At 35.4% G+C, this 17,998-nt stretch overlaps 1 protein-coding gene across 1 annotated transcript; it reads left to right on the forward strand.

Moving 5' to 3' along the window:
* The first annotated feature begins 5,079 nt into the window (after positions 1–5,079).
* Positions 5,080–16,998, forward strand: LOC143540331 (cleavage and polyadenylation specificity factor subunit 1-like). Its single transcript, XM_077033426.1, has 26 exons — positions 5,080–5,390; positions 6,506–6,658; positions 6,798–6,951; positions 7,535–7,667; positions 8,171–8,316; positions 8,529–8,624; positions 8,710–8,762; positions 9,473–9,604; positions 9,772–9,823; positions 9,918–10,028; positions 10,114–10,248; positions 10,343–10,471; positions 10,560–10,637; positions 11,520–11,657; positions 11,840–11,934; positions 12,092–12,273; positions 12,341–13,065; positions 13,146–13,226; positions 13,318–13,383; positions 13,481–13,558; positions 14,752–14,973; positions 15,061–15,192; positions 15,466–15,642; positions 16,138–16,323; positions 16,424–16,791; positions 16,884–16,998. The coding sequence occupies exons 1-26, from the start codon at positions 5,080–5,082 to the stop codon at positions 16,996–16,998; spliced, it is 4,248 nt and encodes a 1,415-aa protein (XP_076889541.1).
* Positions 16,999–17,998: the final 1,000 nt, after the last annotated feature.

Raw genomic sequence — 17,998 nt, forward strand, 5'->3', positions numbered from 1 at the left:
GTAGGTAAAAGTGCTCAAGTCCATTTACAAAAATAATGCTCATAAAGATGGTTTGGTTCAAAACATTAAAGAGCATATGATTTGGGCGATGATTGTAAAGGCGATTAGTAAACTCAACAATGAAGACATAATTTCGCTTTCAGTTATTAAGAAACAGCTAGGGAAATAATACTTTACTTTGGAAAGGTGTGTGGATTGGAGATACTATGTTGTGTTCGTGGTTCCCTAGATTATTGGATCCAGAGATAAACAAAGATTGTTTCCTTAAAGAGAGCTTGGTTGACTCGAGTTGAGTGTGGAATTGGAAAAGGCATTTAAGATGTGGGGTAAAGGATGCTCAACGTATCGAGATAATTTCGATTCTTTCTTCAATTTCCTTGTTTAATTACGATGATAGGTGGATTTAGGAGCTGGAATTGGATGAACTCTTCTCGGTAAAAGGAGTTAGATCATATCTTGATCGGTGGGAGGCTTGAGTGATTATTCTCCAACGAGATAACAACAACAACCATACACAGTAAAATCTCACAAATAGCAAAGCTGTTAGCAGGGTCAACAAGATAAACAAATATATTCCTAGGAAGGTTAATATTTTGATTTGGAGGTTGCTTGTTGTACGCGTCTGCCAACGAGGTATAATTTAAGTTAAAAAGGTTTAGACATCCCTTCTATTTGTCGTCCAATGTGTTCAAATTCGATGAAAGTGTCGGATCATGTTTGGGAGAGTGTGTTATTGCTTCTAAAAAAGATAATTCTTTTAAAGCTGGTAGATTATTTAGATTACCAAGAATGAAGTGATTTTTAGTTTGAGTAGCAAAAACAAAGATAGACTTTTGATTCCATTGTATCGATTTCTTTTTTGTGGTTCTCGTCTTATAATGTTAAGCAACGTTTGAATTGGGTGGCGTTAGTCCTATAAACGAACCGAACGAACGAACATGAACAAGGGCATGTTTGTGTCCGTCCATTTAACTTTAAGCAAACACGAACACTTAATCGAGCAAATATTTTCTGTTTATGTTCGTTTGTTTAAAAAATGAACATGCTCGTGTTCGTTTGTATAAAATCTAAACGAACGGTTCACGAACATAACTGAGGTCAAGTTATTCTATAAATGGAGACAAAAATGAGAAGGATGAGAAGGATTTAGAGCCACACAAAAAAACCCTTAAAAAACAAATAAATAATCATAACTCAAAATTTAATAAAAAAACAAAAAAAGTAAAAACACAAAAATGTTTCCACCGTCTTCCTCGTTTAAAAAAAAAACACAAAGTTGAGGGGAAAAAAATCATTGTGTCTTTTTGTTTATCATTGTGTTTTGCGTTCATTTTCGTCATTGACTGTGTCTTTTTTCCTTGACATTGTGTCTTTTTTTTCTTTATATTGTGTTATATTAGTCAACATTGTGTTATATTTTGTTCGGCATTGTGTTATATTTTGCGATTTATTGTGTCTTTTTTTAGTTATAATTGTGTCTTTTGTTCATTTTCGTCATTGTGTCTTTTGTCTCTGCATTATGTCTTTTTGGAGTTGTTTTTTTTGGAATGAGAATGACGAGAGAAACATTTTTGTTTTTTTATTTTTTTAATTTTTTATTTATATTTTGAGTTATGATTTTTTAATTAATTTTTTGGAATTTTTTTGAGGGGTTTTTTGTGTGACCACAAATCATTCTCGCCCTTCTCATTTTTGTCTCCCTTTGAATTTTAATCTTTCCCACATAAGTGAACAAATATAAACGAGCATATATGAATAAGCGCAAACTAACACAAACAAACATAAGCGAACAAATAAAAAACCACTGAGTAATGAACATTAATGAACAAAAACGAACAAATATAAAACATTAAGTAGATGACTCATCCAGATATATTTTATTGTCTGTTAATATGTAAAGTTATAAACGAACATTAATGAACGAACTAAACATGTGTTCCTCGTATTGATTCGTTTATTGCGAAAACATACGGGTTCACGAACATTTTTGTAAGGCCCCGTTACCGGTAGCCCTACTTTCGTGTTGGATTTACTCATGAACACAGTTCTAAATATCAGAGTTTATTAAAACATTTACGCGGAATATAAAACTTTCATAAAACTTTACATAATTCATAACTTGTCTCAAAACATCCTTTGTCCTTCAACATTAAAGCATTAAAAGTAAAACATCATAAGTCTTCAGATGCCAGATTCTTGCTCAGTGCCATGTGTCCCCTCAAGCGAGCTGCCTCATCCTACTCACATGCGTGCATACTAAAAGTCAGCTACGCTGAGTGAGTTCTAGTTAATCACATAATCATACAATACATTCTTACGCTTCATACTTAATCACTTAACTTTCCTTCATATACACCTAAGTGCTTTTACTTTCATTTTTACTTTCATACTTTCTTTACATTCATAATCATACGTTCATTTTTACCTTCATGCTTTCCTTACATACAAAATCATACTTTTTAAAGAGCCTTTCGCCCTATAACCTCACAGATATTATAAGGGTCTGGTCCCTAGTTTTCGAATATTAGAAGGGTTCGATTCCCTAACATCACAGATATTATAAGGGTCTGGTCCCTATCATCACAGATATTATAAGGGTCTGGTCCCTAGTTTTCGAATATTAGAAGGGTTCGATTCCCTAACATCACAGATATTATAAGGGTCTGGTCCCTATCATCACAGATATTATAAGGGTCTGGTCCCTAGTTTTCGAATATTAGAAGGGTTCGATTCCCTAACATCACAGATATTATAAGGGTCTGGTCCCTATCATCACAGATATTATAAGGGTCTGGTCCCTAGTTTTCGAATATTAGAAGGGTTCGATTCCCTAACATCACAGATATTATAAGGGTCTGGTCCCTATCATCGCAGATATTATAAGGGTCTGGTCCCTAGTTTTCGAATATTAGAAGGGTTCGATTCCCTCTCGTTACCATACAACCATACATCATACCTCGAGTATTATTAGGGCTCGGTACCCTTTTCGTAACCATACAACCATACATCATTATTTCCTTCTTTTATTAACTTTATCACATTTATACGCATGAGCATACATATCATATTTACCTTATACTTAACATTACAACCTGACAGTACGTGCAATATCCGAAGATCGTTCACGTACCATCAAGCAATCATTCTTACATAACACATATATCATATAAGGCATACACTTATCACTTAGGATAAATGTATTAACAACACATCAAGTATGCACACAGCCCCGAAAACATAACAAGGAATGGGGCTAGAAACTCACCTGGATCCTGTTACGCTCGCCGTTGATCGTAATTCCTTTCTTTAACTGGGCTCGGCTAACTGTATAATATTTACACATATCAATTAACTACTACTACTCGTTTTGTATTTCTATCTATATATGACCCACAACGAACGGGGGTCCGGGGGCAGCGCCCCTGGCAGCGGGGTTCTAGGGGCGGCAGCCCCTAGCGGGGTCCAAGGGGCAGAGCCCCTGGCTGGGGTTAAGCTGCCAGGTCAGCTTGGAAAAATTTTATTTTCGATAACTGCCTTAACACATTTTCCATTAGGTTTTTAATTTATTTTCTAAACGAACTTCACTTCAGGCGAAGTTAAACCTCGGGCGAACTTGGCTTCAGGCGAAGTAAATCCTTAGGCGAACTTGGCTTCAGGCGAAGTTAAACCTTAGGCGAACTTGGCTTCAGGCGAAGTTATCCTTAGGCGAACTTGGCTTCAGGCGAAGTTAAACCTTAGGCGAACTTGGCTTCAGGCGAAGTTATCCTTAGGCGAATTTGGCTTCAGGCGAAGTTATCCTTAGGCGAACTTGGCCGTAGGCGAAGTTATCCTTAGGCGAACTTGGCCGTAGGCGAAGTTATCCTTAGGCGAAGTTACGCTTGAAGGCGAAGTTCATCAGGCGAACTTAATCTTGCAGGCGAAGTTATCGCGCTGCAGATCTGTTTGCCCATAACTCCTTCGTTTCTTAGCCAAATAACTCGATTTTGGTACCCACGGAATCGTATGATCGGCGCCTACAAAACCCAACCATCAAATCGGCCTAAAATCGACGTTTTAGGGGTCCGATTTGGGCAGTTTGGGTTTCGGGTCCGGTTGACCCATCCAATCCTAACCATTTTCAGTAATATTAGCTTTGGTGGATTTGTTCTTACCTTACCAACTCAGATCTATCAACAAAATCTCGGGTCTCGGCTTCGAATCTTGATCGGTTAGAATGTGTGTGTTTTGAGTGTGTGAAGAAAGAAGGTGGAAATGAAAGGTTGGGTTTGGGATGGGATATTTATATCCCTCTAAGCCCACGGACCCGAGGCCCATTCTCATTTAACCCATCTTACGCAATCTAAGCCCAACTCCCTCCTTACTCGACATTAAATAATTAACAACGTGAAATCACTAAACATAACTTTCTTTATTTATAATTAAAATTTTAGGATGTTACAATTTTCATCTAAAGTTGTGCATTAGGAGTTGTACTTCTTGCTTAAAGAGTTTTTGTGCAATAAAGTCTTATACAGTGTGTTGTTTAAGTTGTAATTCAAGTTTAATTTCAACAACTCTAACTTATTTGAAAAAGTATGCGTTTTTTGTTTTGTTTTAGTTCCGGTATCGTAACGAACGTGACGGGCTCACCGAATTCGCGTAGACTCACCGCATTTTATTTTAATTTTTGTACCGTAACGAGTGTAGCAAAAATTGACCGAATGGAAATTTTGTTTTTGTTTTTTTAGTTCAAGTACTATAACGAACGTGATGGAAACCGACTGAATTTAGTAGACTTAGCGCCTCAACGCTTGGGTCTTCTCAACGCCCGAGTTTTACTGACCGTCGCCACCTCATTGACCCACCTCGATTTTTATATCTTTTTTGTTTTATTTTGGTTTTTAGTTCCCGTATCAGAACGCACGTAACCGAAACCAATCAAATTTCAGTTTTACCACCTCTGGCTGGGTAAATCAGTAGTTTGCTAATAATTATGTTCAGTCGTGGTTTTTCCCCGCTCAACTCAAACCAACAGTGAGTAGGAGGTTTAAGCCCTTTTGAAAACCCTAGTTATCTCTCCACCCCTCACAGCAGGTCAAAATGAGCTACGCAGCCTACAAATTAATGCACGCACCCACCGGGATCGACAACTGCGCTTCAGGGTTCATCACGCATTCACCAGCCGACTTCGCTCCACGCATTCTCTCCGAAGATATAGACTCCGTGTGGCCCAACACGCACACGCCAGCTGTGGGCCCCATCCCCAACCTCATTGTCACCGCTGCTAACCTTCTCGAGGTTTATACAGTTAGGGCTTTGGAAAATGACGCTAAGGATTCGCCTCAACCGCACCGCGGCGGCCTCATGGCCGGCCTTTCTGCTGCTTCCTTAGAACTCGTTTGTAGTTACAGGTACTACTGAATTTAGGTTAAAATAGAGTATTTACATTGCAATTTAGATAATTATTTTATTTTGGAAGATAGCAGCATTTGTCTTGTTGAATAATACCGATTAAATTGTTCATGGATTATGCATAGTTTAAATTGGTTTCTAATCAGTCAGGATTCTTTTCCAATGGGGTTTCGGTTGTCGTTTAGGTTGGGTTGGGACGAGAAACGTAAGAATGACCCCGTCTTTATAATGGAGCAGCATATGCAGGTTTTATCTACCTGCATCTTGTGTTATCATGAAATTCATGATACAAGAAGCTGGACTTCTAATGATCTAAATGCTCATTAAAATGATCTCATAAGTGGTATCAAATTCATTCATTGACCAACCACACATAGTTTTCGATGAAATATTTTCCGATTCCATGACCCAAATGGTACTTAAAGATAGAAAATGAAATTAGAAAAATTGAAGCAAAATATGCACTTATGAATCTATGACCTCTTAGATTGTTGACCAGGGATTTACCACTACACCAAACTTAAACTTTGTCTATTGGCTTCCATCTATCTATTCTTATGGGGTCCTTGAAAAAAATTAGCATACTGTCTCTATGAATTTTTAAAAAACATTGGGGTCCCAGGACCCCGACCCACTCTGCCCCTGTTTCTGATGGTGTAACTATTGGTTTTTATTCATGATATTGTACCCCTTGTTAGATGTTAGGCCATACTGCATACTGCAAAAGTTCAAGCTAGCCTTTTTAATTATTTATATCTCCAAGGAAAGAACTATGTGTCTTTGTTATAAGAAATGAATTATTATTAACTGCTAAGGACACAAAAAACTCCATGACTAGCAACGGGAGACAAAAGCCCTTAAGAGTGACATGCGTGTGGAAGTGGAATACTGGATTAACATAACTCGGTAATTATAAAAATGGTTACCCTCTAGCTTCTTGCTAGACGTGGTCTCCTGATTTTTCTTTTTTCTTTTATATAATTTTGCCGCTTTTAAAAAAAATTATAAAAATGGTTACTTACAAATTGAATAAGAGAACAACATTCTTAATATTTGCTGTAAGGTAGAATGAAATATGTTCCATGCTGCATATAAAACTATATTTGTATTACAGGTTGCACGGTAATGTGGAATCCGTAGGTGTGCTGTCGTCTGGAGCAGAGGACCGGACGAGTGGAAGAAGAAGAGATTCCATTATCTTAACTTTTAGAGATGCGAAAATCTCAGTTTTAGAATTTGATGATTCAGTGTATGGACTCCGTACAAGGTGAGTCTAATCTATTTGTTAGGTTAGCAAATCTTGTGCATCGTAACAAGTAATATTGTATACGACTGTTTATCGAGTCCTGAGTTGGATTGTATCAACATGGTGGCTATTAATAATTTACAATTTTTTTTCTTTTCAGTTCAATGCACTGCTTTGAGGGCCCACAGTGGCTTCATTTGAAAAAAGGTAGAGAGAGTTTTGCCAGAGGGCCATTAATCAAAGCCGATCCTCTCGGTAGGTGTGCAGGGGTGCTTGTTTATGGCCTACAGATGATAATGCTCAAAGCTGCAGAGGTCTTTCCTGCTACTCTTATTTTATCTCCGCATCAGTATTATTTGTATTAATTTGAAATGCAAACAACACCGTGTTTTACTTGGAAGAAGTGTTTAAATTGTATAGAAAATTCATCATAGTAAAATGACTTTAAGCTCTTAATGTTACTTAGAGTCAATGATCCAAACTACATTTCTGTTAACTATCATTTAGTTATTGAGTCAGTATATTGGATGATATTTCCTCTTTATAGATCTATTTGTTCACATGACAAACCCTATGTTATCATAGCTCTATTATATTGTATGTAATGTGCTTTTGCTGCTTTTCTCTTATAGATATTCTAATTACTTAATCAAGGTTTTAATCAGCCGTTAAGTGGTTGCCTTCACAAATGGTCTTTTGTTCTAGAAATTTTCTAATAGCTGAACGTTGCTAACTTTTATCTTACTAGAATCTTTCATAATGATATGAGTAGAACATGTTGGATTAGTGCTCCTGATAATGCTACCTCAGTTCTCTTTCAGTTTGATACATATCGCTGTATTCATCATTTTGTGCTTTGTATCACTACTGATCTTTTTGTTTTATTTTGAATGTTAGGCTGGTGGTTTGGTGGGTGATGATGGTGGTTCTAGTGGTGGGGGCTCGGTTTCTGCACGTATACAGTCATCGTATATGATTAGTTTACGAGATCTCGATGTCAAGCATGTCAAAGACTTTATATTCGTTCATGGTAAGAATTTATAAACCTAAATTTGACTGTTTCATGCTAAGCAGTTAATGCGGAAAAATATCGGATATCGGTCGAGGACCGATATTTGAGATATTGGTTATCGCGGTGAGATATCGGTTCAGTAATCTTAATATCATGCAAAATTTATATATAATAGCACTTTAACACTAACAATTCAGTATACTCTCCTACTATTAACAAATTATCCTTTTGCAACTTACAAAACACTAACAATTGTAGAAAGTATGAACTGATTAAGACTCAAAACACCAACATTAAACACTAAAAGTTGAAAATTAAGACTTAAAATCCTAATATCGGGAATATCAGTCAATATCGCCGATATTATCGGTACCGATATTCTGACCGATATTTCACATGAGAACCAATAACCGAGATACCACCGAGATTGACTGCATAGATTTCATGTTTTATGAAGAGCGTGCGTTTTCACCTTTTTGGTTTCTTGGTGAGTTATGAGTTTAATCGTATTGAGTTTATAGGTTACATTGAACCCGTGCTGGTGATCCTTCATGAGAAAGAACTCACATGGGCTGGGCGTCTCCCATATAAGCATCATACTTGTGTAATTTCTGCACTAAGTATCAGTACCACTTTGAAGCAGCATCCACTCATATGGTCTGCCAATGTAAGTTCCTATTTTTAAATCTGTTTTTATCAATTAAAACACTCATACAGTATGAAATCATTGGTTTATTAGGAAGTTTAGATTGGTTCTGGTTACTATTTTACCACAGTTAACAGTCTTAGATGCTCATTGGAAGTGTGAATTTCTTTTAACTTTAGTGATAACATATGTTTTCTTATTTGTTTGTTGAAATTAATTGTTTTTTCTATCAGAATCTTCCACATGATGCCTATAAGCTTCTTGCTGTTCCATCTCCAATTGGTGGAGTTCTTGTAATTTGTGCAAATACTATTCATTATCATAGCCAGGTATTTCTCTTATTCTCTTTCCATTGTAACGCAGTTAAATCTCAATATAGTATGCTTTTCTAAATTGGTTCCTGCTCTTGTCCAGTCAGCATCTTGCATATTGGCTTTAAATAATTATGCTGTTCCCATAGATAGCAGGTCCGTTTTATTTGTACTTTTTTTTTAATCTTTTAACACTTACTATCAACGTTTGCCATGTATTTTCGTTCAGTTATTTGTCAATGGTTAGAATTATTGCATGCAACTAATTATATACAAACGTTGAGAAGACAACCTGTGTTATCTGAACCACTTGCATATATTTAAATTACTATTGAACCACACACAAAATGGAAATGGTTAGGCTAAAGTTAATCTAAAATATGGAAAATGATTATTTTGTGATCTGTATGTATACATGCACATATATACAAATATTTGTGTGTATATATGTACATACATGAATATACATATGTGTGTATATGTATGTATATGCGTGTATGTATATGCATGCATGTATATACTATGCATATAACTATATATGCATTTATGTCACATAGATGCATGACTGTCTGTCTACATATGTTTATTTGTGTGTATATATGTACATACATGAATATACATATGTGTGTATATGTATGTATATGCGTGTATTATATGCATGCATGTATATACTATGCATATAACTATATATGCATTTATGTCACATAGATGCATGACTGTCTGTCTACATATGTTTATATATGCTTCATGTAATGCCCTCTAACTTTTACATCAGTGTTTGCTGTGAATTTTGATGTCACATAGTATCTTGCTTTTGCACGCAATATCATATGATTTCTAATATGTAGCCATCTTTTATTTATCAGTCAAGAAATATCAAGATCAAGTTTTAGCGTGGAGCTTGATGCTGCAAATGCAACTTGGTTATCAAATGATGTTGCCATGCTGTCAACAAAATCCGGAGAACTACTCTTGTTGACACTTGTTCATGATGGACGGTGTGTAACCTTTACTCTGTTTTTTTTAATCTTTCCGTTTGCTATGGCTTATAACAAATAACTGCCTTTAGTCTCATTTTCCCATTAATTAACATGTGTTAACTTGATGATTGTTGTTTACAGTTTTTTTTAGCAATTGCTAAGAAGTTACAAATTTATTTTTGCAGGATTGTGCAGAAGCTTGATCTTTCCAAGTCAAAGGCTTCAGTATTAACCTCAGTAAGCAATTATTTAAAGAGCACGCTACATTAAAGAAGACTTTATGTTTATTAAGTATTAACAATTGCAGTATGCATTGATGTTTCTGTTATAGGGAATCACTACTATAGGAACCTCTTTCTTTTTTCTTGGGAGTCGTTTAGGAGATAGTTTGCTTGTCCAGTTCCATTGTGGAGCAGGATCCTCTATGGGTACAAAGGAAGAGGTTTGATGATCATGTGTTTTACCTTTAAATTTATTATTATGAAAAAAAACTCATTTAAATTACTAACTATTTTGCACCTTTTAAGGTTGGTGACATTGAAGGCGATCTTCCATCGACTAAACGGTTAAGAAGATCTTCCTCCGATGCTTTGCAAGATATGGCAAATGATGATGAACTTTCATTGTATGGTTCAGAGCTCAACAATGCACAGTCATCCCAGGTCAAATTAATATGCTTTTGGTCATAATACCATGATCTATTCATCAAATGATTGTAATAAACTTTTCTTTTGTTTTCTTTTCTAAATGATTCAGAAAACGTTCTCATTTACTGTGAGGGACTCTTTGATTAATGTTGGCCCTTTGAAAGACTTCTCCTATGGCTTACGCATGAATACTGATCCAAATGCAACAGGGGTTGCTAAACAAAGTAATTATGAGCTTGTAAGTTGTAAGTTGTATATTATATGCATTACAAGTCTACGTTATTTAATCTATATTAACTATTTTTTTTTATCGGAAATGTTATTAGGTATGCTGTTCTGGCCATGGAAAGAATGGTTCTCTTTGTGTGCTTCAGCGATCTATTCGTCCAGAAATCATCACCCAAGTATGCCCATTTATGTAATTATATTTAACATTGTAAATTTCGTTCGGCGAGAAGTTTGCTTATGTTCGTTTATTTAATAAACAAATATGAATAAACTCTTTTGTTTATTTAATTAAACGAGCGAACATGAACACATGTCTTGTTTGTTTCTATATGTTTGTCAACGTTGGTTTATGTTTGTTTATGTCGCTAGTTTACATTTGTTTTAAGTTTGTTAATATATTTCATTTAAAATTCAGGCCCATTACAAAGCAGTCTTATTCCAATAAATTTTTAGGCATAACACATTGTTCTTCACATTTACTTGCAATTGGTTTTAGCTCATTTATGGCGTTCATCTGTGTATACTGTTAAAGAACGGACATAAACAAACTCGAACACCTTCAATTTTTTAACGGGTGACACAAGAACATGAAACCATGTTTGTTTAATTGTTTTTTTCAATCGTTTGTATGGTTAAAGGTTAACGAACAAACACGGACATGATTTGCACATTTGTATGGTTTGTACAACCCTAAGTTTAGTTACATTTTTTCTTTTATTATACTTCCAAGTAGGGCTGGCAACTGGGTACCTGTTTAATACATGATAAAACCTGTTTAGCAAAAATAGTACACTATGCAGTTTTATACTTTTTTTAGAAGTAATTAAAATTAGGAGACTAGGGTTCATCATTTCTCTGTCTTGATACATAAAATATATATTCAAACTACCAAAGCCAAGTGTTAAAAGAGTCGTTTTCATGTTTGATACTTGTATTAATTGCGTCGTCTCTAACCTGTTAAACACGATAAGACACAATTTGCCAGCTCTATTTCCAAGTTCATATGAATTTAGTATGCAATTTAAAATTGTCAATATATTAACATTTGTAATTTGTAGGAATCTATACCAGGGTGTAAAGGGCTTTGGACCGTTTACCACAAAAGTTCACGCAATCAAGCTGAACATTCAAAAACAGCAACTGAAGATGAAGAGTATCATGCATATTTGATTATCAGTTTGGAAAGCCGGACAATGGTATATATGTTTCACATGTGAAATTACATGTTTATTTTGTTTTATTTTATTTTTCTGCTTTATTGTGTTTTTTAATCCAAAAAGATAGCAATCTGGTAGCTAGCATAATAACACACTTATAAGTGATGTCACACTGCTTAATAAGCATGAAGCTAATAACATAAAGTATTTTACGTGTGCAGGTGTTACAGACAGTAAGTAATCTTGAGGAGGTGACAGAAAATGTGGATTATTTTGTTCAAGGTAGCAGCATTTATGTCGGGAATCTTTTTGGAAGGTAAATTACACTGTTTTTCAATGATACATTGATAAGCTTTTCATAGATGTAAACACATCACACATATCTATGAAATCGTGTTTACAGTTTTCTTTGTTATCTACTTCAATTCACGTTTATTAGACCACTTTTGCCAAATTTGTTGCATTTTGATTAGGAGGCGAGTGATACAAGTGTACTCCCGTGGAGCTCGGATTCTTGATGGTGCTTTCATGACTCAAGATTTAACCTTTCGAGCCACAAATTCTGAAGCTGCTTTGACCGTGTCATCAGTCTCTATTGCCGATCCTTATGTTTTATTGATGATGACTGATGGAAGTATTCAGCTTCTTGTTGGAGGTACATTCAATATGGCAACTCAGCTGTCTTTTACTATTTTAATCCACCAATTTTTTCATACTTGCAGATCCGTCCGCATGCACAATGAGCATCAACAACTTAGCAGCATTTCAGACCACTAAGAGAACAATAAGCGCGTGTACACTTTACCACGATAGAGGAACAGAACCATGGCTTAGGAAAACAAGCACCGATGCATGGCTTTTGACAGGTGTCAGTGAACCAGTAGAAGGACCTGATGGTACACCTCCTGATCAGGGTGATATCTACTGTGTGATTTGTTATGAAAATGGGACCCTTGAAATATACGATGTCCCGAATTTCTGTTGTGTTTTTTCTGTTGAAAGCTTTGTGTCGGGAAGACCTTTTATTGGAGATAACTTGTTTCAAGAATCTTCCAATGAGTCTCAAAAATACCAGAATATGAAGGTTGTTGAACTGGCTATGCATAGATGGCATGGAGAGAATAGCCGCCCGTTTCTTTTTGGAATATTGACTGACGGTACCATTCTATGTTATCATGCTTACATGTATGAAGGTTCGGAAACTGCTTCTAAAAGTCAACCGGTTAATGGCCAAAGCTCTTCAAACCCCGGTACTTCAAGGCTTAAAAATTTAAGACTTTCACGTGTTTCTTTGGATTCCTACACACGAGAAGAGATGTCAACTGAAACCCGTTTTCCTCGAATCACAATGTTTAAAAACGTTGGCGGGTGCCCAGGTTTTTTCCTATCGGGTTCACGGCCCGCCTGGTTTATGAAGTTCAGAGAACGTATTCGAATTCATCCACAGGTCAAAATCACTTTTTATGTTATTTGTAGAGGTTGCAACTTAAAACAATTTAATCCTCACCGTGTTTGACTTTTTTGCAGCTTTGTGACGGACCAATTATCGCGTTTACAGTTCTTCATAACATGTACTGTAACCATGGGTTCATTTATGTTACCTCACAGGTCAGTTAGCAATCTAACATAACTTTTCTTTTTTTTACTTCATTTCATCTTCTAAAATCTAATGTGTCGAATGTATGAATTTTTTTAACAGGGTACTTTGAAGATCTGTCAACTTCCATCTTTGCTATCATATGACAATCATTGGCCAGTACAAAAGGTTGTTAGTTTATATGTAAAGTTTTATTGTTTTGCTATCAAGTCAAATGTTTTCTTTGACTTACAAACTGTTGAAATTTGTTTGTGCTTTTGGATAGATTCCCTTGAAGGCCACTCCACATCAAGTGACATACTTTTCTGAGAAGAACTTATACCCGCTTATAGTTTCTGCTCCTGTGAGTTGACTCTCAGTTCTTTTTTGCTTTTGGTTGACTATTGATTGGGTCGGTTTTGGTTATTTATATATTTATAACCGACAAAGTCGAACTGACCACGATTTAGTAAAAACACAGTTAACCGACTGACTTACTACCCTTGTGTGTGTGTATATATATTTATATATTTAATGTTATGTAATATATACAAATGTCAAATGGTTAAACTCAAATTATTCAAACCCAAATGTATAATATTAATAACAATTTATTAAGTGGTTAAAAAATGGGAAAATCTCATAGAATAGTAACCAACTTTCAAAAGTGTTTCAATTAGGTCGCTGGATACATATTTTTCCCAAATCCAGTCACTAAATCTTCAAATCAAGTCTCACCGATTTTTGTGTGCGTCAAGAAAGAAATGGATGATAAGATGTGGGTGTTGGAATTTGCAATACATGTAGTTAAATTTAAAAATTTTAAAAAAACGTTAATTATATTAAAATTTAAAAATAAAAAATAAAATTCACGTCGTCACTCAACGTCAACTTAAAAAAAAAGATAAAGAGATTTCCTATGTGAAACAAAAAAGAAATTGGCTAAAAAAACATGTTAAAACTTTGAATTTAATCAAACACGAAAGTTGAGTGACCTAATTGGAACATTTTTTAAAGTTGAGTGACCTAATTGGAACACTTTTGAAAGTTGGTTACTATTCTATGAAATTGCCCCTTAAAAAATTTCAAGTCCAAACTTTCAACCCCAATAACATTGTTTTGGGCTATTTAGTCATGCCCAAACATTTCATGACAAATTCTAGTTTATGGTTAACTTACCCATAACTGACTTAACCATATTAATCAATCGGTTATCATTCTCTTGTTAACTGATAGTTAGGTTATGGTTACGATTTTAGGCCAAAACCAATCCAAACTGACCCATGCACGCCCCCACAATTAGTGTATGTTAATCTCTTTTAAACTATTTAATCAAACTTTTGTAATTGTTTTATGATGAATATGATTAGATTAATAGTATCATAGAATAGATGAACCTTAACCAGATCCTTCAAAATTTCATATATCATTTTTGATACATAGGGTGTTATCTTTTAAAACATCATAACATTTGGATTGTTTTGTGTAAAGATCTCACATTTATAATATTTGAGTTATCAAATTGGGCTTCATTGTCTATTTCTTGGTTCTTTGCAGGTCTCAAAGCCCATAACTCAAGTCCTATCAACTCTGGTTGATCAAGAATCTGGCCACCAAATCGAGCATGATACTTCAAATCTTGATGGCACTTATATTGTTGAAGAATTTGAGGTTAGAATTTTGGAACCAGAGAGTTCTGGTGGGCCATGGCAAACAAAAGGAACCATTCACATGCAAACTTCTGAGAATGCATTAACTGTGAGAGTGGTTACATTAACCGTAAGTTCATATCACAGTCATTTTTTATTTGCATCTATTATTCTTATTGTCATTTTTAATTCTTTTGGAATATTGTTCTTGAGCTAGAATGCAACAACACGAGAGAATGAAACTCTTTTAGCAATCGGGACAGCTTATGTGCAAGGGGAGGATGTAGCTGCAAGAGGACGTGTTCTTTTGTTCTCGGTTGAAAGTAGCACCGAAAATTCACAGGCAAAGGTATAGTAACTTGATTATCTAAGGGGGTGTTTGGGATTGCTTATTTTCACCAACTTATAACTTATTAACTTTTTGAAAAGTAATAAGGTGTTTGGGATTGCTTATATTGTGAGATGAAAAGTTTCATAAGTTACAATGTTGTAACTTATTAACTTAATGAAAAGTATAAGGAGGTAAACTAAGGAATCCCAAACACCCCCTAAATCTTATTTTAGGATTTAGAATTACAATTCTTTTAATGTTTTTGCTTTTGGCCTTTTAATGCTCTTTTAGGTTACAGAGGTCTACTCAAAGGAAATGAAAGGTGCCATATCAGCATTAGCTTCAATTCAAGGCTATCTGCTAGTTGCTTCAGGCCCTAAAGTTATCCTGCACAAGTGGACTGGTTCTGAGCTGAATGGTGTTGCGTTTTTTGATGCCCCACCACTTTATGTAGTCAGCCTGAATATTGTGAGTCATCTTTCATGTCTATAATTAGGCCTGTACAGGAATCGAACGTTCAGTCATCTTTACGTTCATTTACAGTTGGTTTAAGCTTGATCGTTTACGTATTTACTTAGGTCATAACAGTTTAGTCTATTTTTATGAAACAAAGCTATCACGTAATACAATTTAGTCTACTTATATTTTTGTTTTTAAGCCCAACAAATTGATGTTCACGTTTACTTTTAATTCAATTGGTGTTCGCTCAGTTATGTTTGTTTATGTTTCTTCAATACGTTGAGTTGTTCGTTCATTAACATAAACATGCATGTGTTCTTAAAGAACGAACAAGAAAACCCCGTTCATTTAATTGTACTTATTCGGTTAAAGTTAAATGAACAAACACGGACAGGTCTCGTTCGTGTCCTGTTTGTTTAGACGTCTAAAAGCTTATGTCTATTTGACTTGCATTTTGACCATCTGTCTAGTAACATAATGTCGGTTTGATGGTTTCCTTTTTAGGTTAAGAATTTTATTCTAATAGGAGATATACACAAGAGCATATATTTCTTAAGTTGGAAAGAAAACGGGTCCCAGTTGACTTTATTAGCCAAGGATTTCGGCTCCCTTGACTGCTTTGCAACCGAGTTTCTAATCGATGGAAGCACTTTAAGTCTAATGGTCTCAGATGACCAAAAGAATGTTCAGGTTAGCACTTCTCATGTATTATATTATATATCTGCTCTCTTTTAACCGTTTATACTTTATATAACACTTTGGATCCATATTTATCTTTTTTTTTACTCAGATATTTTATTATGCACCAAAGGTGTCGGAAAGTTGGAAAGGTCAAAAACTGCTTTCACGAGCCGAGTTTCACGTGGGGGCCCACGTGACTAAGTTTCTTCGATTACAGATGCTTCCAGCTTCTTCTACGGGTTCTGATAAAACAAACCGTTTCGCGCTTGTGTTTGGAACCCTGGATGGAAGCACTGGGTGTATTGCACCTCTTGATGAATTAACGTTTCGCAGGCTTCAATCGCTGCAGAAAAAGCTTGTGGATGCGGTTCCTCATGTTGCGGGATTGAATCCGAGATCCTTTCGCCAGTTTCATTCGAATGGGAAGGCTCATCGGCCAGGGCCTGATAGTATTGTGGACTGTGAGCTGCTGTGTCAGTAAGTTTGTTTAACCTCTCTTCATATATTAAGGAATTTCTTTCAAGTCATGTAGAAAGACATTTATAGATTTGTTTGTTTTTTCGGTGCAGTTATGATATGCTTCCATTCGAGAATCAGCATGAAATCGCTAACCAGATTGGGACGACACGCGCTCAGATTATTGCAAATTTGAATGAGTTGGCTCTTGGTACTAGCTTTTTGTGAAGCGTATCATCTTGTTGATTAAGAGCTAGTGGGGCATGTTGTGTCATCTAATCATGTGTAATTTGAGAGTTTTCGTTTTGAACATTTGGAAATGTATATAGAGTTTGTAGTTTCTGTGGAGGACCAAAAAACTAACAGCGGTTTCGTACTGGCGGCATAGGGTGGTGGTGTGGTGGCTCGGCGATGCCATCTTTGTTTATGTTGTCTGTTTTTTTTCTATATAAAACCATGTGGGGGTAGGCTTTTCTTATTTTTATGGATTTAGTGAAGTTGATTTAGTTTTGAGTTTCTTGGATAGCATGTAGCGCAGGAGATTTGTTATACATAGAAATATTTCAATTTGGTAACCATTTTGATTTAACGATTTGGAAAACTTTAATAATCAACAAAAATCAGTGACATATCTTATGCTTGTTAGCCAGGTTTTCGCTTTTCATCAGCGAAAATTGAGTTTTGTTATATTTATTAAAATGATTTGAGAAGAAAGTGTTATGCCATTCTGCATGGCAAAGCTTTGATGTTTAGACAATAGACTTGTGTAAAAAGTTTGAACTTAGAGCATCTCCGACGCTAAGTTACAAACCTCCATCCGTAGCATGTCACATTGATATTAAACTTCAAAATCCTTCATTTTTTATAATATCAAACCTTATCAATCGTAAGTGAAGGGCTGGTAATTTCATAATTAGAGAACAAGGACAAAAGATACATTTCACAATTGGACAAAAAAAAATAAATGCTTTAATATGTTTGGTATAACTCAAAGCTTCATAATTTTTTGGAATTACTATTTAATCCTTTTAGGCATTCTCCATTTATTATGGTTTCTTCAAGCATCCCAACCGACCCATCATTACGCCATTAGGTTTTACATGAATGCTGATCGGTTACTATTCCCATCTCTTCTCTGTATATTTAGTTATCTCGGTTGGTAGTTGTAGGGTGGCTCACCTCCGCTTGTCTCCATCATCGTCGGTTATTGCTGGGTTCAATTTAAAAA

The sequence above is a fragment of the Bidens hawaiensis genome, unplaced genomic scaffold (assembly GCF_021521415.1).
Source record: "Bidens hawaiensis isolate Kalapana, Puna unplaced genomic scaffold, B.hawaiensis_p1.1 tig00012199_1, whole genome shotgun sequence".
In the NCBI taxonomy this organism is placed as follows: domain Eukaryota; kingdom Viridiplantae; phylum Streptophyta; class Magnoliopsida; order Asterales; family Asteraceae; genus Bidens; species Bidens hawaiensis.